The 27,821-nt window shown below is 35.5% G+C and overlaps 1 protein-coding gene across 5 annotated transcripts in view; it reads left to right on the plus strand.

Annotated features, from left to right (window-relative positions):
- The window catches only part of DIAPH2 (diaphanous related formin 2), a 931,860-nt gene that overhangs the window by 70,398 nt on the left and 833,641 nt on the right, over positions 1-27,821 (plus strand). For 3 of the 5 annotated variants that reach the window (XM_025372652.1, XM_025372653.1, XM_025372656.1), the window contains 2 exons: positions 3,414-3,518; positions 8,356-8,376. In XM_025372652.1, the coding sequence (XP_025228437.1) occupies positions 3,414-3,518; positions 8,356-8,376 (126 nt within the window). The remainder of the gene's footprint in view (positions 1-3,413; positions 3,519-8,355; positions 8,377-27,821) is intronic. The other 2 variants (XM_025372654.1, XM_025372655.1) reach the window with 1 other exon arrangement.

Consider the following 27,821-nt stretch of genomic DNA (forward strand, 5'->3'; position numbering starts at 1 on the left):
CAACATGGTAAAACCCCGTCTCTAAAAATACAAAAAAATTAGCTGGGTGTGGTGGTGCATGCCTGTAATCCCAGCTACTTATGAGGCTGAGGCAGGAGAATCACTTGAACTTGGGAAGCGGAGGTTGCAGTGAGCCAAGATCAGGCCACTGCACTCCAGCCTGGGCAACAGAGCAAGTCTCCACCTCAAAAAAAAAAAAAAAAAAAAAGGAAATAGATACAAATCGTAGATGAGCGTCTGTGGACCATATTATAAGTGCTATCCAACCTAGTTTCGATGATTCTACTTTGATTCAACAATGCCAGAGCCTATGAGAGAGAGAGAGGAAAAAGATGTCTTCTGCCTTCTAGTAAGTCATTAACAAGTAAAATATCCAAACGAGAAATAACATTAGATAGAAAAGTGAGGATAGAGACAGTGATCCAGGTAATTAGGAAGAGAGGTGATGTATATATATATATATACACACAAAATTTATAAGTATTGAGTGAATGAATCATCATAGGAGTTGCTGCAGTGGTTGCAGATATAGATTTTTGCTGTCAACAGTTACTATTCAATAGATAGATGCAGTTTGTCTACTTTTGAGGATTGTCTTCCACATTCTCACATATGCATCTTTAAAAATAACTTTGATGCCGGGCGCAGTGGCTCACGCCTGTAATCCCAGCACTTTGGGAGGCTGAGGTGGGCGGATCATGAGGTCAGGAGATGGAGACCATCCTGGCTAACACAGTGAAACCCTGTCTCTACTAAAAATACGAAAAATTAACCGGGCATGGTGGCAGGTGCCTGTAGTCCCCGCTACTCGGGAGGCTGAGGCAGGAGAATAGCGTGAACCCGCGAGGCAGAGCTTGCGGTGAGCGGAGATCGCGCCACCGCACTCCAGCCTAGGCGACAGAGCGAGACTCCGTCTCAAAAAAAATAAATAAATAATAAGTAACTGATACTGTTCTTTGCCAATTAGTTTACTTTATTAAAAAAATAGAATGCTCAGAATTTCTGTAAGAGTAAAGGGATAAAAATATGGATTTTTTTTCCTTAAAAAATGTAGATATGATTCACATACTATAAAATTCACCCTTTTACAATGTGCTTCTTTCTTGCTTCTTTCTCTCTCTCTCTTTCTTTCTTTCTCTTTCTTTCGAGACAGGGTCTTGCTCTGATTTCCAGGCTGGAGTGCAAGTGGCAGGAACACAGCTCACTGCAACCTCCACCTCCTGGCCTCAAGCGACCCTCCTGCCTCAGTCTCCCAAGTAGCTGGGACTGCAGGCGCACACCACCACGTTCAGCTAAGTTTTAAAAAGTTTTTGTAGAAGCGAGGTCTTGCCATGTTGCCCAGGCTGGTCTCAAACTCCTGGGCTCAAGTGATCTTCCTTCTTGAGCCTCCCAAAGTGCTAGGATTATAAGCGTGAGCCACTGTGCATGGCCAAATTCATAGTTTTTTTTTTTTTGTATATTCAAAGAGTGTGAAACTATCACAACAACTTTTAGAACAGTTGTTTCACCCCATAAGGAAATACCATACCCATAATCAGTCATAATCCAAACTCCCTCCTCTTCTCCCCTGGCCCTGGCAACATCTAATTTATTTTTCGTCCCTATAAATTTGCCTATTTTGGACATTTAATATGAACAGAATCATAGAATATGTGGTCTTTTATAATGCTTATTTCACTTAGCATAATGTGATTTCAAGATTCATCCAGATTAGAGCATGTATCAGCACTTCAGTCCTTTTTAGAGCTGAATAATATTTCATTGTATGATATGCCACATTTTGTTTATCCATTCATCCATTGATGGATGTTTGGATTGTTTCTACTCCTTGGCTATTATCAATAATGATGCTGTGAACATTCGTGTGCAAGTTTTTGTATGGACATATGTTTTCATTTTGCTTAGGTATGTAAACTGGGTCATATGGTAGATAAATCTGTTTAACTTTTGGAGGAACTGCCAGACTGTTTTCCAAAGTGGTTGTATCATTTCTCTTTCCTACCAGCAATGTGTGAAGGTTCCAATTTCTTCAATTCATTGCCAACATTTATTATTTTCCTCTTTTTTTCTAGCTATCCTAGTAGAAGTGAAGTAGTATCTCATTGTGGTTTTGATTCACATTTCCCTACTGACTAATGATGTTGAATATCTTTTCCTGTGCTTATTGGCCATTTGTATATCTTCTTTTTTTCTTCTTCTTCTTCTTCTTTTTTTTTTTGCCAGGCTGGAGTGCAGTGGTGCCATCTTGGCTCACTGCAAGCTCCACCTCTTGGGTTCATGCCATTCTCCTGTCTCAGCCTCCGGAGTAGCTGGGACTACAGGTGTTCGCCACCACACCTGGCTAATTTTTTGTATTTTTAGTAGAGATGGAGTTTCACCATGTTAGCCAGGATGATCTTGATCTCCTGACCTCGTGATCCACCTGCCTTAGCCTCCCATAGTGTTGGGATTACAGGCGTGAGCCACTGCGCCCGGCCTGTATATCTTCTTTAGAGAAATGTCTATTCAAGTGTTTTGCTCATTTGTTGTTGGACTTTTGTCTTTTTATTATTGAGTTGTAAAAGTTCTTTGTATATCTGGGTACACATCTATATCAGACATATGATTTGTAAACATTTTCACCTATTCTGTAGGTTGACTTTTCATTTGGTGTTGCATTTTGAAGCACAATCATTTCCAACTTGGTTTTGTGACCCTGTCAAGCGTGTGTTCATATGTCACAAGGATTACTATGAATTTCAAAATGAACAAAAACAATGTGTCTAGTCAAAGTGTTATAAATGTATATATCACAAAATAAAGGTAGATTTCCAATTGAATTAAAGTTTATTGAACCTCAAAACAATGTGTTCTTGTAACTGAATACTTTTCCCTCTAATGAGTGACATTTATTACCGCAATACAGCTGTTTCTGCTTTTTTTCTTTTCCAAATCCAACAACTTCTTGTGAACTTTCTTCAGTGACATATTATAGATATATAGACCCTGCCAATTTGCAAATTATATTTGCTTTCTCAGATAATAGCGATCCTAAGGGAGCATATGCCAAACAGCATTTTATGTGTGTGTTTGCTATCAAGATACATAAAGAGCTTTGTTAGCGTAGATATTGTGTATATCTATGTTATAAACTGCCAGTTTATTCTGTGGAATGGTTTTAAAAATACTTTCTTCTTTCTGCTCAGTAGTTGGCTAGGTAGAGATGTGAACCATAAATACATGGTACAATTTACACAACACTGTGGTATCTAGAGTGAAAAATAATAGTGGAGTATCCCAGAAAGGGATTTTTGACATTAGTCACCACATGAATTAGTATTTTAAGACACAGAAATTATTAATGTTTATTAATCACTTTTGAAGCTCTTAAGTGGAAATTTATCAATGCTCACAGTACATGTTATTTCTTACAGGAGGACATGAACCTTAATGAAGAAAAAAAAGCTCCTTTACGAAACAAAGATTTTACCACCAAACGTGAGATGGTTGTCCAGTATATTTCTGCCACTGCCAAATCTGTAAGTGGGGAGATTTTTCTAGCACCAACAGAATGAGCAGTGAGCTTAGCATCATTCTGCTTAAAAATAAACAAACCTCAGCTCTTCACATTACCTCATTGTACTCCATAGACTGTTCAGAAAACAATTTATATATGTATTACACATTTAGTATTAAATATATATTTTTAAACTATTCATCATTAGAAATGAGACACTTCCATTATTACAAGCTAGACAAAGGATATAAAGCTCTGAGGTAATCCAATCCGGTCCTGAGCTTTTGTGTACATACTAAAAATTGACTGCATTTTGCAGATATTCTGCTCCAAATGTGGTTAGATGAAAATTTCGGATTTTGAAGAAGGCACAACTTAGCATAGTCACAGCTTCAGTTTACATTAAAGCTGCATGTCTGGTGTCTACTTGCATGAAACTTAGAGCAGTACTTTTTAATTAACAGTTAGCTTTTTTCTTAATTTTATATGATGCAAACTATGTAAGCTGCCTCATAATTGCTATTGTATAGCTTCATTTAAAGTAAAGGATGTCACCTAATAGGAGCTTTAATCAAATCTGTTTGTGAGTCCCAAGACTTGAAAGTAAAGTTCATTGAAAGGACTTGTTATTAATAGGAAACTTTGGTTTTAGTGGAGTATTTTGCTCTGTTCACTTCCTAATGCACATCCAAATATAGTCTTAAGCTTAGATTTTTGTTTTTTGGGTAAAAAAAAGTTGTATTTTTGAAATAGTAAAATGCATCTTTTACATTTCTGTAAAGAAAAAGCTTTTAATACCTAGAGTTCATAAAACCACTGTATGTGTGTATATGTGTGTGTATATATATATACACACACACACACAGTGATATTTTGTGTGTATACATATATGTGTACACACACGTACACATTTAGTTCATGCGTTTTAAATTTCATAAGTTGACTATTGCAGAAAACAAGTCTTCATTGAAAAAATATATTCTAAAGTTATTTGGCTATCCTATTAATGCTATTTCAGTACAGCAATTCCAGTGGCAATTACTAATGCATTTTGCCGTGAATTCTACGATTGTATTGATTCTATATTGTACTTTAAGCAAGCTAAATCTGAATGCTGAACTATTTAAACATAACACATTGCAGCTCCACCATAGCAGAGCAACAGCATGTTTTTTAATTTGCTTCTGGTATCCAAGGGCAGAAATATGTTTCAAGTGATAAGTGAAATTTGCCATGAGCGTCGTTCTCAATAGAATTAGGTGATGCATAGGGTTTTACTTTGAAATTCTGATGAATCTCTTCTCATTTTTGCACTCAAGTTATTGTTCACGGTAAAATGCTTTAGGAAATGCAGGATGTACATTCAATGTTATTTTTCAAATACCTAAAGGCTGATACACTAGTAAATCTATATGTCTGAATCTGAGTGCAAAGTACAGATAATAATATATGAATAATCATGTGGTTTTAATGATAAGATTTTGTTAGAGTCTCTGACTCATTTGTTGTTGTTTGTGTAAGTGGGACTGAATATAATGATTATATGAAACTCTTATTCCTTGACCTTTTGATTATTACTTGATTTCTGTGCAGAACTTGTTTTCATTTATTCTCATATTATTTCCTCTTCAAGTGACCAAAGAAATGCACACTTCAAGTTATATACTCATTTTTCAGATTAAAATGCAAAAAATTGGATAAATATTAGATGAGCTCATTTGAATTGCATTATTCAAAAGATGGAAATTCAGTGTTTCTCAAAAGACATGAAAATTCTATGTTTAAGGCATTAGCCTCAAAATCAGAACTACTTAATGGCCTTTATTTGTTTCATTCAGTGTACATATGAGTACCTGAAATATGCACAGGACTTTGATAAGATTTCTAGGAGTATACATTTTTTTGCTAATATTTTTCATGACCCAGATATTATGATGGAAGAAAGCCTGTTGACAAGCATGTTTTGGAGCTTTCTCACCTTGGAAAGACATTAATTAGTACTGTGTTTTCTATCATTAAAACCACAAAAATTATTTATGTAATTTCCTTTTGAAGGTGAGAGCGTTGGCCTTCAGTGACAAACAATAATCTTTTGACCTTTTCATTATCACAACACTAAAGTTTACGTTTAGAGTAGACATGATAGTTACCACTACTTTATGAAAATGCTTTCTTAGTCACAGCTTTCATTTTGAGGTAACAAAGTTAAGAGCTAGAGTCCCTGATGGAAAAATGTTTTATAGTCACATGTAAAACATGTGAGAATTGTAGTTAAATTTAAACATAAATTGTACATTTTTCCCTTTTAACACCTGCATTAGTCATTTTGTATGGGATCTAAAACCAAATTTTAGATAGAAATATCTATCATGCTCCTGGGTTCCTGAGTAAGGACATAAAAGTAAAATGAAGCTGTACACCAATATGTCGTCAAGACTTGTTTCTAAAGCAAACAAGAGTCTTTTGTAGTGTAATTAACTTCGCTAAAATTAGCATAGAAAAGGAGACTCTAAAGGAAACCATAAGATAATAATAAAAACTATTGCTTAGTTTTTTTCTTCTTAAAGTCCCATAATAGAGAATGTTAAATTGTGTGAATGTTAAAGGAAAAAATTTGAGTAACTCTGTCCATGATGAATGACCTTTAAATAGAGGGATGGAGAAGAACCTCCTTTCTGCATTTTAGTGTCCATTGTTCATTGTAGGAAGCGTAGTTATGGACCTGACCTAGGGTAATAGGTACATGTAGATAATTTGACCACAAATAACCTGGAAGAGTCTATATTTTCAAAACACCAGCATATGTTTTCAAAAAATGGAAAACCAAGCTTTGTTAATATTGCAAAAGTTGTCCTACTGATTGGTAATCCTGAAACAATATGTTGGTAATTTAGAAGGGATCTCACAGGCACTTCACAGCACATATAGACGTTTATGAGGAAAAGTTATCCACCGAAGTCCCAACATTAGTTTGTCAAATGCCAGTGTCAGTGTCATTCCTAGAATATCAAGAGACTAGTTTATTTTGAATTTAGATCGTAATCTTTGAAATTTTAAAATATGTAAAGTTATATTTTTTGAGACATGTGAACCATTGAGAGGCAACATTTTTTTTTTAAATCTCAGTAGGAAATAATTTAAAATAGTGATGCCAGCTACACCTGCAGATTTGTTAGACTGACCTGTATAATGAGTAGTTAAAAGTTGCAGTATACTTATATGTGTATGTGTATACATGTATTATGGTTTTGCTTTTGTCATTATCAGATACTCTTTCAGGTCTTTTCCAGGTATGGTCTGGATATGATCAAACAGTTGAACCCAGACATGGCCAAAATATTTTCTCTTAGCTTCTGTTGGGTACTAAATCTTATCTATTACTGTTTATTCTTTAGCTAAATGAAGTTATTTTGCAGCGAAAATGAATCATTAAATGGGCCATATTCTGGTTGTTTCACTGAGTATAGACCTGCTTTAATTGTTAACGCAGGCTCACATTCTTTTTTTAGTCTCATGTCTGTGCTACATAAACAAGGGACAAATACGACCTCTGTCTTTTTGGTGGGAGGAAATAATTTAGGTCAATAGCATATCTTTTAATTCAGAAGACTGTTAATGGCACCAAAGAGGCTTTTATTCAACTAAATAATCACTGCTTGTAAATAGTCTACTGAATGAATATTTAAGAAAGCTGCTTCTCTATTCTGAGATTCATGGATTCTTCTGAAATAATTTTCTTGGAAACTGTCATTATCTTTTTGTATTTTATGATATCCTGTTCAGCATAGGATTCTTACTGGGGTTTTAATTAAATTTGATTTTTATTTCTAAAGCACTAGCTGAAAAATAGAACACATTTTGATAATAACTGCTATCGGATTAATGGTTTTGTATTGTGGCTTAGCTGTTTTTTGGACACTGCTTGATATTCAAGTGGGAATCTGATAACAGTGATTTGGTTTATATTTGGATTTTTGCATAAAATTATGTTTAGGACTATGAGTTTACTTCCTGCTTTCTTAAACACAATTCTGCCTCTCAGAAATTCTTTTATCACTTATCCATTAGGAAAGCTCAATTAGAGCTGCAGTTTTTGAACTATTTCCTCCTTCTGAACATGTGCATGTTTAGATGTAAAATGCTTCTTTGTCTTCACGTTATGTAGAAAATTCTGATCTTATAATAGAAATGCTAGAATTACCCAGAAAACTAGAATAATAAGCAATCTTTTTTATAATTTTCAAGTATAATACAGTATTATACACCTTGAATTCATAACAATAAAAAATATTTGTTTTCAACCTAAAGTTTACTTCTGAACTTAATGCATGACTTTAAATGTAACATTTATATTCTAAAATACTTTAATAGTATACCTGCCATAAGAAGGTGTACTATTTCAACCTTGATAGTATACCTGCCATAAGAAGGAAAGAAAAGAAAAGGCAATATTGGAAAAAAAAAAACAAAACAATTTTCTATTGATAATTTTTTCAGGGGCTATGAGCTGGTAAAAAAATCTGATGCCTGATTACACTTAACCTTGCATAACTTGATGTTTAGATTATACTATATGAGAAGCCCATTATATAGTACATTTAAAAAATCCTCAAATAGTAATTATCACTTATTTGAGAATCCTTATTCTGTAGACTTTACACAATTTTGAAACATAGTAGAAATTAATATTGATATATCTATTTTAGCCTGTATATCTGAAGTATCAAAAATATAAATAGGGTTAGCTATTTACTAATTTACTAAACACTTAACCTCTGTGAAAAGCTTCTGACTACTAATATTGTTGCTGTTTGTTTTTTTTTACACCATAACCACTCTTCGTTGACCACTGCATGCAGATAGTTGGAAGTAAAGTGACGGTGAGTACAAAAGATGTGTTTTACCCTGAGATATAAATTTGTGGTTTTGTAAATTGTGATTTTTGCTTGTAGTATTTTATATGTTTGGTTCTTTTGGTATATATTTTGCCAAAGCAGTGAGATGAATATTATGATCAGGTGATTAAAATTTAGCCTGGGCAAGTATTTCTTTCGTGGTTTTGGGAGATGTTTTAGAACTAGAATATGCTTGTATATTTTATCTTAGAAGTTTTCACCTTTTTTTTTTTGAAGTATGCCTGTGTCAGTCTTTATGATTCTGATGAAATTGTATGTTTTACCTCAATTTTATCAGGAGGAGAATCCTAAAATGTTGGTTTATGCTAACAGGAATTCTTTTTAAAATATGTCACTTTGATTTCAGTATCACTGAGCACATAGAGTAATGAAAACAACCCTTTCCATGCAGTCGGGAGGCCTGGATGCTTGTCTTTGTTGGATGCTACTAATCAGCTTTGCTACTTTGGGCAAGTCATGTAATTTCTCTGGGGCTCAATTATTAAATGGATAAATTGAAATGATTAGCTCAAATTATCTTTTAAGGTTCTTTCCATGGCTGTAATTTAAAGGTTTTATATTCAAGGCACTATATTTCAGTGCTATAATTACATGATACACTATTACATAACACGCCCAAAGTGGCCCGTATTGTGATTGAGAGCTGTTTGTAATTACCTTATCTTCATGACTAAGCACTCTCTAGAGAACAAGGTGGTAGGAAACATTATCTTTAACATCACTGAGTACTGAGGTATCTAGAATAGTGAAGTATTTGTTTTGCTTTTAAAAATTGATTCCTTCTTTTCATTATCTTACTTTTTTTTAAATTCACAAGACATCTAGGGGGAAAAGCCATCATCCTTTCAGGATAATTTCAAAAATCGAATATTTATTTAGTGCTCATTATATGCCAAGAATTATTCTAGGTGCACTGATGACTGGAAAATAAGAATGAGATAGGACCTAGTTGATATGTGTTGAAATAATCAAACCTTAAATTGTGCATGCTGACTATAAATGTAATAGGAATTCATAAGTAGGAGAGAGAAGTAAGGTTGGAGTAATTAGAGAAAAACCTGTGTAAATTTCTGCACTTAAATTGGTCTTTCAGGGAATAGTTAGTTATGATGGCTGGGGTTTGGCTAGGGAGGAGAGACTATGGAGAAGCTCTGAGATTCTGGAAGTAATATTAAATGCAAAGGCCTGGAAAGAGAACCAAACCATGTGTGTGGAGGCAGAGAAGAGGGAAGTGAGAGATGAGGCTGACTTTGTTGAAACAAAGAATGTATATTGGAAAGAGTAAAAAATCAAGTTGAAAGAGGGTCTTGAAGTCCAGGCAGCAAATTATAAATTAGTTTGAGCAAGGAGGTAACATGATGGAAGCAGTGTTTAAGAAAAATAAATTTGATAGGTGCATAGGCTGGATTAGGCTAATGGTTCTCAAACTGGAAAGTACATAAAAATGCAAATTTTGTCCTGCTCCAAGAAGACTGTGATTCAGGTGGCCTGGGATATGGCCAAGAAATTTGCATTTTTATCTAGCACCTCCAGAGATTCTGTTAAGGTAGTCTGAGAAGTATACTTCACACTTTAAGAAGTACTGGATTCTGATAGAGAGACTTATTCGGGAAGCTACCTGGGAGATTTTTGAGTGAGTCAGTGAGGACTTGTATTAAACTGGAGGCTAGGTGGGGTTAAATAACGAGTTTGGGGAGATAACGAGATTTTTAGCTTATTTTCATATGGGCTGGAAGCAGCTTGTATTTCTAGTCTTGGTACCAGCTCTCTCCCCTCATCACCCACACTGTTAACTTCCTTAGTTCAGACTGTCATCATTTAACACCCATGTGATTGCTGTAGCCTACCAAGCAGTCTCCTTGTCTTCAGTCTCTCACCCATGCATGTTCTACACTGTTACAGAGATCTTGCTCCAGCAGTACCCTCTTATCTGCAGTTTCATTTTCTGTTTCAGTTACCTGAGGTGCAGCACAATAATACATTTTGAGAGAGACCATGTTCACATAATTTTTTTTTTTTTTTTTGAGAAAGGGTCTCACTCTGTTGCCCAGGCTAGAGTGCAGTGGCACGATCTTGGCTCACTGCATTCTTGATCTTCCGTGCTCAAGTGATCCTCCCACCTTAGCTTCCAGAATAGCTGGGACTACAGGTGTGCTCCACCATGCCCAGCGAATTTTTGTATTTTTTTTTGTAGAGTTGGGGTTTTGCCATGTTGCCCAGGCTGGTCTCGAAGTCCTGAGCTCAAGCGATCCACCTGCCTTTGCCTCTTAAAGTGCTGCGATTACAGGCGTGAGCCACCACGTCCGGCCCACGTAATTCATTATAGTATATTGTTATAATTGTTCTATTTTATTAGCTATTGTTAATTTCTTACTGTGCCTAATTTATAAATTAAACGTTATAGGTTTATATGCATAGGAAAAAACATACTACATATAGAGTTTCAAAACTATCCACAGTTTTAGGCATCCACTGGGTGTCTTGGAGCATACCTCCTGTGGATAAAGACGGACTACTGTATTTCGCTCCTCAAAACCTTCAAATGGCTCCCTGTTGTCCTTTGTGATCTCATCCCTGCCTGCTTCTCTAATTTCATCTCCAGCGTCATTCTTACTGGTGCCTGCCTTCTATCTGTATAGGAACACTTGGCAATTCCTTCATACCTTATTCTTTCATACCTTTAAATCAAACATGTTGTATTTTTTTGAGCTGGAATGCCGTTTTCTTCTTTAATGTGTCCACCAAGCTCCTAAATATCCATCAAGATTAAGTTCCTGTCAATCTTAGACAAAGCTGCTCTAGATAACTCCGTCCTTCCCATAGCACCATGTTTATAGCTCAACTGTTATATTTAACATATTTTATTATAATAAATCATTTATATGTTCTTTTTCCACAATGAACATAGCTGCTGTGTTCAAGAAACTAGGTCTAATGGGGAAGACAGACAGGTAAACAGAATAAAGATAGGACATGAAGATGCAATATAGTAAAGGTTGCAAAATGGCAGACCAGCAGGCTATATGTGGTGTGTGTATATATATATGTATATACACATATGTATATGTTTCCCAGAGTGTTTTGAAAAACAGTATAATGAGTTACGTGTTTTGATCCATAGTGTAAACTATTTCATACCCATTGTCTTATCTGGGACCGCCTCACATTTGAGTTTGCAAATCCTGCTATAAAGGGAAGAAACTATAGGAATTAGCTTCTAGAGGAAATGATTAGGGGTTTGTTCTAGAGTTTAGATGGGACGGTTGTCCTAAGGAAGAAAAATTTTTTGTTTTATTTTGTTTTCTGCAACTAAAGGGAATAAGAAAACAATATGTAAGATCACTGGTGAAAATCAGGTACAAAAGGGCTTTTGCATCACGATCTCATTAATCTTCAACAGACGGAGAGATTTATTCATTGATACAAAGGGCAGGGAGGAAATTTATAGAGGTGTTTCAAAAAGAAATTCTAGAATAATCACTTTAAGTATTGCAGTTGCCCAGAGATTACACACATTGGTCCAAAAATGAGTGATATGAAAGCCAGATTGAAATCCGAAAGATGGAATATGTAGTGAACTAGGAGGTCAGCATAGGCCTGTTTTGCCTTTGTCTATCCAATGTTGATTAGAAGCAGAAATGGAGGCATTGAAGGCCCTCCTGGTCTTGAGCTACCATCAGTCTTTACTTTTCACTATTCTATATGAATTGTACTTTAAAAGTCAAACTGGGCAACTGCCTGTTACCTGAACAAAACCACCCCCTTAGCCTCAGGCAGTACTACTTCTGACTTTGCTCAAGGGATCTTTTTTTGTATGGAATATTTTCTTTCCTTTGTCAACATTCTAGCCGTCCTCCACAGCTCTTCCATGAAGCCTATCTTGATCTTGATCCGCCCTCCCATTTCCACATAAAGTAATATATCTGAACTCCTATAGCACTTTATTTTTAACTCTTAGGGAGTCACTCTTAACTTTATCTTATGGTTCCTATTTCTTCATATATTCCTTAAGGGCTTTTAGAATACTCCTATTTTACTTTATGCCTGTAGTAATTTATATCCTTGAATAATACTCTCTCACATACTATGAGTCTTTGTATATCCACAATACAGACCCTATGAAGGAAGGCAAATTTTGGTAGCAATCATGGGTTCAGAGGCAAATGGACTTGGTTTCAGATTCTGTCCCTGCTGTATACTAGATGTGTGACCTTGGATAATTTACTTCTCTGAATCTCAGTCTTTTCATTGATAAAATGAAGAGAATAATACTAAATTTGTGATATTTTTGAAGTATATTGTTTATGTTTAATATATTTAACATGTAAAGAATCTTGCAAATAGTAGGTCTGAATTACATTTTTGTTAAATGTCTTGAATTCTACAAAATGCTTGATATGAAAGACATAAAACATAAACACTACATGGTAAGATGAGATAAGACTATGAGCTGCCTTTTTTGTTGTTGTTAAATGTTCAAGATGTTTGCTATTTGAAGATTTAAAGGGAAAAATGGGATTTATTCTGGGTCAAGAATGGTGGGAAGGATTCAGCTGGATGCTGGAAGGAGAATGTTTTGCCTGTTTATTGGAAGCTATTTGTTATGTGATGTGGATTATTGCTGGGCTTTGAGGAAAAAAGTAAAATCATATATGATCTCAAGTTAATATTGACAAGATTATTTTAAAAATTTAATAAAATAGTTGAGGATTTGGTATAGATACTGTCTGATGGGAAATGCTAAAATATCTTTCTGTAGATCTCTAGAAATAGCAAAGAATTTGGAGTAGGGTAGAGATAGAACTGAATTACTTTTTTCAATGGCTTCTAGTTCTAAATAAGTGTTGCAGAATTTTGTGAAGCAAAATAAATTGTTTTTATTATTTAGTAACAATGCATGAAACAGATTTAGAAAACAGCTAATATGACTGATTTGATTTCATTGCAAGCCAGGAATAATTTATCCACAGGTAGAAAAATAAGCATTCTTCTGTGACAAAAAGTAAGAATTGATATGATTACATATGATAGTTGGAAAATAGCAAGCATTGTAATGACCAGACCTTATAATGTTAAATAAGAGGTAATTTAATAAGTTGGCAGCAGCAACGGCTTTTGGGGAAAGCATTTGTCTCAGCCTCAGAAGAGCCTGAGTGTGAATCCTGATTCACTACCCATTCATTCCCTGTGACCTTGTAAACCCCTCTGGACTCAGTTTCATTCCTTTCTTGAACGCAAAGTTACTGGGTACTTACTAGTGCCAGGAATTATTCTAGGTGCTAGAATGATGAACTATACAGATAATGTCTTCATGGAACTTACATTCAAGATGGGGAAATAGGCCGGGCGCGGTGGCTCAAGCCTGCAATCCCAGCACTTTGGGAGGCCGAGACAGGCGGATCGCAAGGTCAGGAGATCGAGACCATCCTGGCTAATACGGTGAAACCCCGTCTCTACTAAAAAATGCAAAAAACTAGCCAGGCGCGGTGACAGGCGCCTGTAGTCCCAGCTACTCAGGAGGCTGAGGCAGGAGAATGGCGTAAACCCGGGAGGCGGAGCTTGCAGTGAGCCGAGATCGGGCCACTGCACTCCAGCCTGGGCGACAGAGCCAGACTCCGTCTCAAAAAAAAAAAAAAAAAAAAAGATGGGGAAACAGACAATATGACACACATCAAATATAATGACAGGTAAGCGCTATTAAGAAAAAAAAAAAGAGAAAGCAGAGAGTGATCAGGCTGTGGTATTTTAGATAGGTGAGCTCTTTGGGCAAATGACATTTGAACGGAGACCTGAATGAAAATGAGAAGAGCCATGCAAATATCTAGGGAAGAGAGAACGTCAAATACGAAGCCCTTGAGGCAGGAGTGTGCTTGGAGTATCTGAAGGAATAGCAGAGGCCACTGTGTGTGGAGTGGGGTGAACAAGGGAAAGTATGGGGGTGTTTAATTCCAAGAGTTAGGGTGACTAAAAACATATGTTAAGCATAGTTAGTGGGTTGTTAATTCGGAAAGGTAGGTTCAGGTCATTTTAGGAGAGATATGTTGAGGAATTGTCACTTTAATAGCCAGCCAAGAGCTCTGGAAGGGTTTGAGCCGTGGAACAACAAAATCCAAGGTGTATTTGGGGAAGATAAATGTAGCAGTGAAAATTGGAGAGGTTAGATATAAGGGCATGGAGATCAAGCTGGAGGTTGTTGCTCTAGTTTAAGTAATAAGGATGCTGAACTGGAATGTGGTTAGTAGGAACTAAATGGAGGGTTTAGATGAGAGAGACTGTGGAAGTAAAATATCCCAGCCTGTGCAAATGATTTTAAAAGGGCAGAAGAGATGTATGAATCAATAATGACTGAAATTTCAAGCATGGGTGACCAAAATGACTTGAGCATTCATAGAGTAGTCAGGAACAAGACCAAGTTTGGAGTAAAAGAAGATTGAGTTCAGTTAGATATGTTAATCAGGGAGAAATTACTAGAATCACAATAGCAAGAGTAAAGGTATCACCATGCAAGAACATTTATTTAGCTCTTACAGCATTAGCAGTGTAATTTTATAATTTGGTTCTCTGTTTCAAACTACTGCTTTTACCATTTTAAATGTACTCTCTGTATATTGCTGCTGAGACTATGTTGCTGATCATTCTGATAACATTTACCTGCTTAAAAGCTGAAGCCTGAATATCTTTACTAGCTATTGAAGGCCAAGTATACTTGTAGATGATTCAGTGGACCAAGATAGAGAAAAATGAATCATTTTGGTGGCCTGTAGTATCATTTACCAGATAAACCATCTGACATAAAATTAAGAGGTCATATTTGTACCTTTTGCAATGTTCCTAATAATCTCAGTCAAAAAAACAAGCCCATGACAGTGAAGGTCAGATACAAATGCATGCTTCTTTGCCCTAATGGAGCATGGGAATCATGAGCACTAATTGAATGACTATTGTAAGAGTTTTCTCAAAACAGAGCCAAATGAACACCCACCCCCAACCCCGCCCTCTCCCAGGCTGATGATGAAGTTAATACTGAGAATAAGTTTCTGTTAAAAATATAAACATGGCTGGGAGAGGTGGCTCACGCTTGTAACCCCAGCACTTTGGGAGGCCGAGGTGGGCGGATCACTTGAGGTCAGGAATTCAAGACCAGCCTGGCCAACATGGTGAAACACCATCTCTACTAAAAATACAAAAATTAGCTGGGTCTGGTGGCAGGCCCCTGTAATAAGGGAGACTGAGGCAGGAAAATTGCTTGAACCCGGGAGGCAGAGGTTGCAGTGAGCCGAGATCGCGCCACTGCACCCCAGCCTGGGCGACAGAGTGCGACTCTGTCTCAAAAAAAAAAGTATAAACATATGATCAGGCTTAAAATAATAAATTTAAAATGTTATCGATGTATTACTTACTATAAGCTACCTAATAATGGTAATATACCTAAAATACCATCAAGTGTGGCAGCATGCTTTGTGGGCTGTTAAGCTGCTACTACATTAATAAATTGAAGTTTTATTAGTTTATTTATAGAATAGTATCTTAATAATTACTTCATGTAGTATTACACTTGTGTCAGGCCAATTATTTGAATATGTTCTGTGAAAAAAGATTAAATCTTACGTTTCCTTTTCTCTCCTTTTTATAATTGTGTAGTCCAGAAGGGGGAGACAAAACATTGATTATTGGAGGTTGTAGTAGCTGCTTCGTGATGATAAAACGTTGCGTTCTTGTATTCCAATTTGATTTTTAAAAATGGATTTAGAAATCGTAGGATAGTTGCTACTGTAAAATATTTAGTTTTATGGTGGTGATAATTTTGTTAAAAATCTAAATTCAATCAGAGTAAAAATAATGCCATTATTTTAAACTAGTATATATAAAGTAGAAAAACTCATTTGGTAATCAGATGAAAATAAGACCTGAAACTATTTAATGATGGCATATTATAAGTGACCTTTTAAAAATAGCACAAACACTATTGAAGTACCAATTTCAGTCTTTTCTAATTTCACATTCATTATGCCCAATGAGTAGCTACTTTTCCATTTCCTAATGTTTTAACACTGCAAGCTAACTTCTATATTATACTTGTTTTGGATAGGAGTGTCTGTATATGTTTTGAAAGGTTTTGTTATTTAAATTTCCATTCATTTTCGGAACGCTATCTTAACAGTTCCTTCCCTTCCAGTGCATTCCCATAAATTGCATTTTTTCATCATGCCAGATTAAATTCATTGTTTAATGAATGCTGAAGCATAGATTATGAAATATTAACAAGTCATCTTACCTTGGGCATTTGGAAATGTCTAACAGACAGCATGAATATTAGTATTATGTTTAGACATATATTTTGAAAATTGATTATATCAATATTTATGAATATGGGTCATTATATTTTATAATATATCCTGATATTAGAAGTTAAAAGATGTATATTTCATGTATGATTTTGCATCACAAATTCATTAGCTGTGCATTTTGATTGTGATCATGTTGGATATTTCTATTTAGGATATTTCTCTATGTATATAATCAGGTAAAAGAATCGATTTAAAATCTGATGCTTGATGTAAGACATTTAAGACTAGTATAGCCATTATTTTTTACACTGGATTGGTTTATTTTACTAACAATGGCAAAAATTTTGATCATTTGTATAGAATGAGGTAATTACATGATATCTTTTTTTGTGTGTTTTTGTTGTTAAGTAATATAGTTTCTACAATATGTATCCTTTAAAAGCTCTGTATAGAATTTGCTGTTGCCATTATAAAACTTAAAGTGGCATAACACAGGGATTTTTTTTTATGAGGCAGTGCTTCCTCTATCCAGATAGCCTTGTCAGCAGGGGAAAAAGAGGAAATAATCAGATTATGATCAATGTTTAGAAGTTACTTTAGGCTAGATGCAGTTGGCTCATGCCTGTAATCCCAGCACTTTAGGAGGGTGAGATGGGAGGATCGCTTGAGCCCAGGAGTTCAAGATCAGCCTGGGCAACATGGCAAGACCCTGTCTCTACAAAAAAATAATTAGCTGGGTGTGGTGACACACTCCTGTAGTCCAATCTCCTAGGGAGGTTGAGGTAGGAGGATCTCTTGAGCCTGGAAGTCAAGGCTGCAGTGAGCTGAGATGGTGCCACTGCCCTCAAGCCTGGGTGACACAGTTGAGATCCTGTCTCAAAAAAAAAAAAAAAAAATTAGCTTAACTACTGTATATAAAATGTTGGCCCTTTTCTCATATATTTGATTCCATTTTTCATTTTAGTTAATCAAGTTTCTTTTGTCTGCTTATCTGTTTGAAAAGGACTGTTTGGTTGAACCAACATTAGTTCCTTTGAATAAGTAGAATAGGATAATCTTAAAAAGGCCACCTTAGATTTATGAAGTGTTTCAGAGTGTTTAAAGCCCTTCATGTGATTCCTCATTTAAGCTACGTGTTATATGTATTTCTGTAGGTTCGTGCTTCAGTTTTTCAAAAGACATTGCCTCCATCCCCAGATTCTTGGAGGCTAATTAGAGTCTGGCCTTGTCCCATGGAGATGTTTTTGACTGATAGCTATATGGATAGTCTTTTGAGTAGTATATACTGACCAAGGTATTTCCTGTCAGTGGTCCACTGATATTCATAACATTTAAAAATGATAAATGATATTCATAACTTGTATTAGCATCTAGTTTATATGCTTGTTTGAAATGCTTTGTGGGTCTGCATCGCTAAATAATGGTGATGTGACCAGTGACATTTAGAGTAATTTTTTTTTACTGTGGTCACCATAATTTGGATACCATGATTACTACATTAATTGCATGTGCTTTTATAGTTGCAGCCATAATTACCTATTAAAACAATATAGAAAAATGAACTGTAACAGCATCAAAGATATTAAAAGCATTTGGGTTCAGTTTTTATGCTGATCTGTTTGTAAATTTTTAGTAACCTGTCATGGTTCTTTTCTTTAATGAACTTGTGATCTAAGGAGAAAATAACTGCTTGTGCAATGTAACTCTTGTGCTTGGAGAACATAACTGCTTTGTATATTTCTAGTAAATCATTTATTTTTATTGACGATTATGATGCTTTTTTGGCAGAGTGCTTATGCACTCAAAGAGCTCTTATACGAAGTGTGATTGGTGTCTGTCTGTATCCAAGATATAATATGTAATCTATGTGTTTCTATGTTTCTCTATATCTATTTATCCATCTTTCTGTCTATCCTCCCAAAGTTAAATGAGCTTAAATAAGTTCTCTCTGTGTTAGAAAGCAGAGAAGTATTACTAGAGAACTGAGGCTCTTTCCCAAAATTATTTCAGATTTTCTTATTGTGTGGAGTGGTTTTGCTTGGAATGAGAAAAGCTATGTGTTACCGACTGAATTGTGTCCCCCCATCCTCCCCAAATTCATATGTTGAAGCCTAACATCTCAGCATGTGACTGTGTGAGATAGGGCTTTTAAAGTGTTCGGTTAAAAAAAAAAAAAAAAAAGGAGGCCTTTTGTGTGAGCCCTAATCCAGTCTGACTGGTGTCCTGTTAAGAGGACATTTGGACACACAGAGAGATGCCAGGGTTGTGTGCAGGCACAGAGGAAGGGCCATTTGAAGACAGAGAGAAAAGATGACCATCTGCAAGCCAAGGAGGGAGGCCTCAGAAGAAACCAAACTTGCTGACACTTTGGTCTTGGACTTTTAATGTCAAGAATGGGGAGAGGGGCCGGGCATGGTGGCTTATGCCTATAATCACCAACACTTTGGGAGGCCGAGGCCGGCAGATCACTTGAGGTCAGGAGTTTGAGACCAGCCTGGGTAACATGGCGAAACCCCATCTCTACTAAAAATATAAAAATTAGCGGGGGCATGGTGGCGCATGCCTATAGTTCCAGCTACTCAGGAGGCTGAGGCACGAGAATCATTTGAACTGAGGCAGAGGTTGCAGTGAGCTGAGATCATGCCTGTGCACTCCAACCTGGGCAACAGAGTGAGACTCTGTCTCAAAAAATAAACAAAACAAAACAAAAAGCAAAAATAAATAAATAAATAAATAAAAATAATGGGGAGAAAACAAATTTCTGTTGTTTGTGTTCCAGTTTGGTATTTTATTATGGCAGCCCTAGCAAACTAATACAGTATATAACAGTCATTCTGTTGTATTTAACACTGAATAATAGTGAACTTTTAGAGAACACTAAGTGCCAAGAACTGTGCTAGGCAAGCTTCATGTAAAACCTAATTTGATCCTCATAAGAATTATCACCCCCAGTTTATAGATGAGGAAAGTGTGGCTTAGAAAAGTAAGTACATTGTTTGGAGTTACATAGTAAGTAAGTGGGAGAGCTGGGATTTGAATCCAGTCAGACTGACTTCAGAGCTTGGCCTCTTAACCAATAACTAAGTAAGATTTGGTGGATTTCAGGCAGTTGTGGATAATAATTGACACCACAGGTGTTCATCCTCTCTAACACTGTTAATATTTAGTCTTTCACCATGTGCTAATAGGCAATTCTTATTTTCTGCCAACTGGACAATGCCTACAGTCATACCTACAACACAGAGAGAACCCTGCCTATGGAAAAGCTGCTACATTACAGAGAATTAAAGACCTCTGTGCACGTGTTGCTCAATGGGCCAAAAATGACTCTGCCGACATGGTCTTTGTGGCTTTCATAGCAGATGTTCACGAACTGCTAACATCAATGCAGATAAACCATATACTCAGCGATTTAAATGTGAGGAAAAAGATACATAAATATTAGAAAGAATCCCATTTTTATCAATGGCCTATAATTCTAAGCCATTTTCCCTGTGTCTGAAATAGATTAACCATTGTGCCTTTTCAAGTTTTTTTTCCATCTGTGTGTTCACCTTTCTTATGCACGCTTGCCTTTTATAATTAATTTCAATTAAACATTAGTTTTGTTTAAATAATACTGTGTAATTAAAATGCTTATATGCTCTCAGAGGGCAAGGACCATGTCTTAATACACCTTAGACATTTTAAAATACACTAGGTTATAACAGCAATAAAATAATTAAACATCCTTTTGTTCCATCTCTACATATTCACAATTCCTCTGACACTGAACTGTGTATAAACTGAAATCAGAAAGCTGCTAGTTATTTTATAATGCTTCTCAAAACAGAAGTCCTCTTCCATTGAAAATGCAGTCTAGCATCTTAAAATCTTTTTTTTATTTCTTCAAGAATAAAACTAAATTTCTTCTATTGCAATTTAGGTCCCTCGCCTCTTGGTAAGTTTTCTATTTCTGCTGAGGACCGTTGTTCATCATCACCCATGCAATCTCTCTTAGAGTACTCATAGGTTTAAGTGTCCCTCAGCTGCTGCTTCTCCTACTTCCTTTAATTTTTCCATATAATACTGCCTTCTTTTTAATTGGTTTTAGAATGTCTACAGTTTGGGGCCTCAGAAGTGGAATTGGTACTTGATAATACACCCAATCTAAATGCTCATTCTTATTTTACTCAACATGTGTGTCTGTGTGTGTGTGTGTGTGTGTGTGCGTGTGTGCGCGCGTGCGCTCGTGCGCGTGCATAGTTCCTCGGTTTTGGTGGTGCCTCTTCTATGGATGGTGATGTTATTTTTTGTTATACAGATGTGACTAAAATTGAGAGTTTTTTCTCCCCGTTCTCTTCGCATTATCTAAGAAACTCCAAAGATAGCTCTTCATCATACCAACTAGAAACATCTTGAGTGTTCACCTGGAGTTTTTCTCCAGTTGTTTTCGCTTATAGCTTTGATGTGTGAAGTGAATCATACCGATTGGGAAACCACCACACGAAATGGATGCTTAGAGCATACATTAAAACACAGTGAAAATCATAATATTTGGGCTTCGAAGACCTGAGGTTTAGGTCATGACTCTCTTTCTTAATGGCTAAGTGATTTGGGGTAAAACACACTCAACCGTTCTGGAGCCTAAGTCTCTTTATCTGCACTTACTCTGTCATCCTAATAGAGTTATGAAATACTTTGTAAACTGTAAAACACAGTACACATTTAAATCATTATAATAATCAGTTAAGGAAATGATTCTCATGGTAATTCCTAATGTATTTATTTTTGAAGAATGTGTTGAACCACAACTACTGCCACCTTTTAGTGACACATACATCAATGCATTCATTCCTTTATTACTCAGTGTTAGTTCAGAAGCCAGTTATAGTTATAACCTTTGTAAAAGCTGATGTCTTCTAAGATAGCCCCTAGGCTATAGAATACATGTAAAGTTACCCTTTTTATGAAAAGTCACAAGCAACTGTGAACATTATCCCTAATCTTCCATCTAAATATGAAAATATTTGCATTTTAAGCTGCATAACCCTGGTATCCTTTTCTTCTTTTCTTTTCTTTCTTTTTTTTTTTTTTTGAGACAGAGTCTCACTCTGTCACCCAGCCTGGAGTGCAGTGGCACAATCCCTGCTTACTGCAACCTCTGCCTCCTGGGTTCAAGTGATTCTCTTGTGTCAGCCTCCTGAGTAGCTGGGATTACAGGTGTGCACCACCACACCTGGCTAATTTTTGTATTTTTAGTAGAGACGGGTTTTCACCATATCAGCCAGGCTGGTCTTGAACTCCTGACCTCAAGTGATCTGCCTGCCTTGGCCTCCCAACGTGCTGGGATTACAGGTGTGAGCCACCATGCCTGGCCACTTTTCTTATTTCATTTGAACTCTTTTCTCCAGGTATATTATATTTACTGCATAAATATTATCAAATATTACATATTATAAATATTATATATAGTGTATAAATTTGGAGTTTAGTAACTTTCTAAACTAAGGTCACATGAACTCAGAAATGGCAAAGTAGTACTTTGAGATTTGTGGTGGTAAAGAATTTGACTTTTTTCCCCAAGTTTACTGAATATTTCAATACAAAACCCCGTATTTTCTTAAAAGATATGATGTAAACCAAGTATGTGATTTAAAGCAAATCTTTTTTCAAGTTTGCTATTCTCCTTATAAGAATAGTTCAATATGGCCTGGTGCGGTGGCTCACGGCTGTAATCTCAGCACTTTGGGAGGCCGAGGCGGGCGGATCACGAGGTCAGGAGATCGAGACCATCCTGGCTAACATGATGAAACCCCGTCTCTACTAAAAATACAAAAAAATTAGCTGGGCGTGGTGGCGGGCGCCTGTAGTCCCAGCTTCCCCGGAGGCTGAGGCAGGAGAATGGCGTGAACCCGGGAGGCGGAGCTTGCAGTGAGCCCAGATCGCGCCACTGCACTCCAGCCTGGGCGACAGAACAAGACTCCGTCAAAAAAAAAAAAAAGTTCAATACGTTTTAGAAAATTTCAGAATGCAGTTAAGGAGAGGGAATTAACAAATTGCTTATGAACTTTGCATAAACTATTGTTAGTAATTTGGTGCATTTATATTTAATCGTTTGTCAGCTGTGTCGTTAAACTTTTAGAATTCTTTCTACCACTTTTTGTAGCTACACTTCCCCTTCAGAAATGAATTCCTATTTTATGATAAGGTACACTGATACAGATAATTTTGGTAGATGATAGCTTCTAATAACAAAGTAGTATTTTAATAAATCCTGGCATCCTCACTTCATTTATAGTCTGGTTGACTATATTCAGTATCTAGAAGCATTTTATACTATATTCTGTATTTATACTATATTCAGTATCTAGAAGAATTTTATACTATATTCTATATTTATACTATATTCAGTATCTAGATGCTTTTTATACTATATTCTATTTTTATACTATATTCAGTATCTAGAAGAATTTTATACTATATTCTATATTTATACTATATTCAGTATCTAGAAGCTTTTTATGCCTTGAATAGTTGTGGCATAATTTTATCTTTAGTAATGTTTGAGTGTATCAGTAGTCATAGGCCATTTTTATGTGTTTTGCTGGATAGTTTAAAAACCTAATGAACAATGTTTATGATTTATCCCTTTATTGGATTAAAATTATACACAATTTGCTATCAAGATGTGAAACAACAGAATCTCAGTTTTCTCAGATTAGTAACTATAATGATACATTTTTCTTATTTTTGAGATGTGAGTAATTTGGAAAAAATCTAGAGGTGTACAGTGTATAAGTAGTACCAGAAACGTATCAATAAGTTTCAGGAAATCTTGTAAACCTCTATTTTCATTATTTTGCCAGGGAGGGGAGGGGTTCTATTGAATTACCATTGCAAATAAAGCAAGATCTTCATTTGGTAAATTTACTTGTATTAAACAGATGACTGGGCTGAAATAACTGCTAAAACAATTTCATGCTTTTGTTTTTAATGTAGTCCAATTATAAAATGTCACATCAGATTGTGTGTGAGTACACAAGTGCATAATTTAGATTTTATTTCTGAGTTATCACATTTTAGGAAGTTGATTAAAATCAACAGGAATTTTTTCTGGGTTTTTATATATAACAAATTAACCATTTGAAATGAGTTAAAACAAGATTGATATTTTGGCAATAATACCTTTATTAAATAAATTGATCAATTCTTCTACAGTTACCCATTTTGTCCTTTTATTTTCAAATATGTAACTCACTGTCACGTTTTATTTGCTCTAATTTCTTATTTTAGAAATTTCAAGCCTACAGAATCATTTTAAGAATATTACAATGAATAGCCATAGACCTTTCACCCACATTTTAAAATTGTTAACATTATGTTATATTTGTTTTATCATTCTCTTTTAAAATTTTTTTCCTTTTTTGCCTTTTTTGAGTCTTAGTTGCCTATTTGTAATACTTCACTCCTAAATACTCAAGCATTTCTCTCTTACGAACAGGGACTTTCTCCTATATAAGCATAGTTTAATTATTAAATCAGGGAATTCATCACTATTATAATGCTGTTGCCTAATATAGAGCCCATATTCACATTTCTCCAACTATCCCAATAATGCCCTTTATAACTTCTTTTTTTCTAGAATCCAATCCAGGATTGTGCATTACATTTATTTGTCATATCTTCCTAATCTTCTGTAGTCCTAGATTTAAAAAAAATTTCATTTCACTAACATTTTCAAGAGACCAAGCCACTTATTTTGCAAAATGTTTCTCACTGGATTGGTTTCATTGTTTCCCTATGATTAGATTCAGGGTAAACATTGTGGGCAAGGATGCTACACAGGTGATGTTCTTCCTCAGTACATCACATCAGGAGGCACATGGATATCAGTTTGCTCCATTATTGAAGATGTTACATGTGATCATTTGGTTGGAGAGGTATCTTCCGTATTTGTCTTTGTAATTAATAAGTGATATGTGAGATAATACCTTGAGATCATGTAAATAACCTGTTCCTCTGAAACATTTCACTTGGTTTTAAAATCTGTTGATGAGATTCTTGCCTGAATCAGTTATAACTAGGATTGCTACAAAATAGTGATTTTTCTAATTCATTGTTACTTCTGTATTTATCATCTGGCATTCTTCTGTAAAGTAGAACTTTCCCTTACCTCTTTTCCCTTCTTTGACTTTTTAAAAGAGATATCAGCATGGACTCACAGATTCTTTATTTAAATTCAATTCACTGCCCTACCTTATTGATAGAAACTCTATAAAATCCATTCAATTGCTTACTGAAAATAACACATAAAATAAAGAAATCAAACAATTAACATCTGTTGGTTTTTACTTTATGAGGTAACTATACTCATACTAATTCATTAAGTCTCATCTAGAAGCAGTTCTGCTTTTCCCCCTAGGAGAAAACATTAGACAGGTGCAGTGGAATTTGAAGTAATGAAATGTCTGATGTGATACATTTATTCACTGCATTTGTTATATTTAGGCCTTACTTATATTCATTGCTGCATAATCCTTCTGAATATCTTAAACATTAAAATCTACTTTTCTGTCTTATCAGATACAAATCTTATTTCAGATTGATATTTGAATTAGAATGCCTTTAGCCATCTTCATTTTCAGGCTTCCATTGTTTAAAAAGTCATGATGGGTTATCCTTAACTGTTATCAAGCATGAATCTATAAATACCTACAAATGTGTTTTCTAAAAAAAAGAAATATGGTGTTTACATATAGAAATACATGTTGCCATAGTGTTCAATAATTCAGAGCAATGCTTGAATTGTAAAAAGCTGTTCACCTTAGGCTTTTGTAGAGGTGCTTCATAAGTTCTACATTTTTTTCCAATTCTGTTTTAGAACTCTTACAAAAATAGCACTCATGTTCAAAGACCTCAAAATTAGTAACTTGTAAGACCAGATGAATTCATTTTCATGTACAACACAGAATGTAGTTTCTCTTTGCATCTTTAATGGTGAGGTATTCTAAGACTGCAAGAGATGCTATTTTAACTGTTAAGATTTGTAGATACTTATTTGTGAAAATGTGGATTTTCTTTCTATGATACAACTAAAACAAAATGTGTAAATCATCTGGCTGTTTTAATAGGACTGTAGCTCTTCTATAAAATGCCTGATGTTGGATGTTAATGTTTATTCAAATAGTCTTGTTGTTCTTTTCGATTGACTTATAAAATCAATCCGCACTAATGGAACACTACTTTAATATGCTTGAAAAAATGTTTAGTCTTGGGGAAAAAAGCTTTAAAACTACGGATCTTACAGAAAATGTCCACTTCAATATGTAAATTTAGTATACCCATTATTTAAAGTGTGTGTGTGTATGTGTGTGTGGCACTTTTAAATGCATTTGTATTTCCTATTATGGGACATTGAGTCAGGGTTTTTTTATTTTATTTTTTGTTTTTCATTTTTGTTTTTGAAACGGAGTCTCGCTCTGTCGCCCAGGCTGGAGTGCAGTGGTGCGATCTCAGCTCATTGCAACCTCCGCCTTCTGGGTTCAAGCAATTCTCCTGCCTCAGCCTCCCAAGTAGCTGGGATTACAGGCACATGCCACCACGCTTGTTTAAGTTTTTGTCTTTTTAGTAGAGACGGGGTTTCACCATGTTAGCCAGGATAGTCTCGATCTCTTGACCTTGTGATCTGCCTGCCTCAGCCTCCCAAAGTGCTGGGATTACAGGCATGAGCCAGTGCACCCTGTCGAGTCAGGATTTTAAAACTAGCTCTCCCTGATCTTTTTTTTTTTTTTGAGACTGAGTCTTGCTCTGCACCCCCAGGCTGGAGTGCAGTGGCTCGATCTCGCTCATTGCAACCTCCGCCTCCTAGGATCAAGCAATTCTCCTGCCTCAGTGTCTGGAGTAGCTAGGATTATAGGCGCCCACCACCACACCCGACTAATTTTTGTATTTTTAGTAGAGATGGGGTTTTGCCACGTTGGCCAGGCTGGTCTCAAGCTCCTGACGTCAGGTGATCTGCCTGCCTCTGGCCTCCCAAAGTGCTGGGATTACAGGTGTGAGCCACCGTGTCAGGCCTCTGATCTTTATAAAAATAAGATAAATGGTGAAAATTGGGAATTCGTACTGCTCCTACGTAAAAACAAGAATAATTTTAGTGGTCTGAATTAAGGGCTCATGAGAAGCAGCAGGTATACTAAGCTGTAAATCTGTGTGACTAAACTATAGATTGTGGACAAGTGGTCAAGCAGCCTTTAGGAAGGCAACAATATCATGGCATTACTGTATTTCTGAGCTGACGTTAGAGTTTGTATTGTCAATAAGATCATGGTAAAGTTTAACCAAAAGTTTTGTAGCCTTTCATATGTTTCCTCCATTCTGATGGAATATTACCCTTCCAACATAGACATTTCCCTTTTAGTAGAGGATTATCCTTATTATCTCCACCACATTCACTATCCATTTTACATCCATAACTTGATTTCTACCCTTCTAATTAGTCTACTTTGAGTAATTAGGATAAAGCATTTCTGAAATTTCATCATATAAGCATTAATTACTGTCTCTTAGGTCTAAAATAATTTTTTGCTCACATTTTCTAATTGCAAAAATTATTCCTTGGATCAACATTCATACTGGTTTCCTAGAAACATTATATCACATAAATAAAAAGAAAAAGTTAATATATACATATATAAGTATTTTATGGATGAAGGTAAAACATGAGATAATTTCCTTATGTATGGAACAACTAATATTAAATTAATTCTTTAAGGTTTTATTTATAGCTCTCTTATGCAAGGAGAATAGCTTAAGCAAAATAGTACACCAGATAACTGTTATGTGGTAATAGTGAGAGAGATTGAATTAACACTAAAATGTGTTAAAACACATATATTTATAAAATAGACTCAATACTGTTGAAAGAAGTGGAGAAATGATCATATAGTGACTTTAAAAATATACAAGTTCCCCTCATTTCAAAGATGTGAATCTTTTGTGACTTTTATACTGGTACTTCATACTATATAAACGTCACTGTTTATTCTAAATATTTTATTTTATTTCATTGTAGAGACAATGTCTCACTATGTCACTCAGGCTGGAGTGCAATGGCACAGTCTTGGCTCACTGCAACCTCTA

This window comes from Theropithecus gelada, chromosome X (assembly GCF_003255815.1).
Source record: "Theropithecus gelada isolate Dixy chromosome X, Tgel_1.0, whole genome shotgun sequence".
Classification (NCBI taxonomy): Eukaryota; Metazoa; Chordata; class Mammalia; order Primates; family Cercopithecidae; genus Theropithecus; species Theropithecus gelada.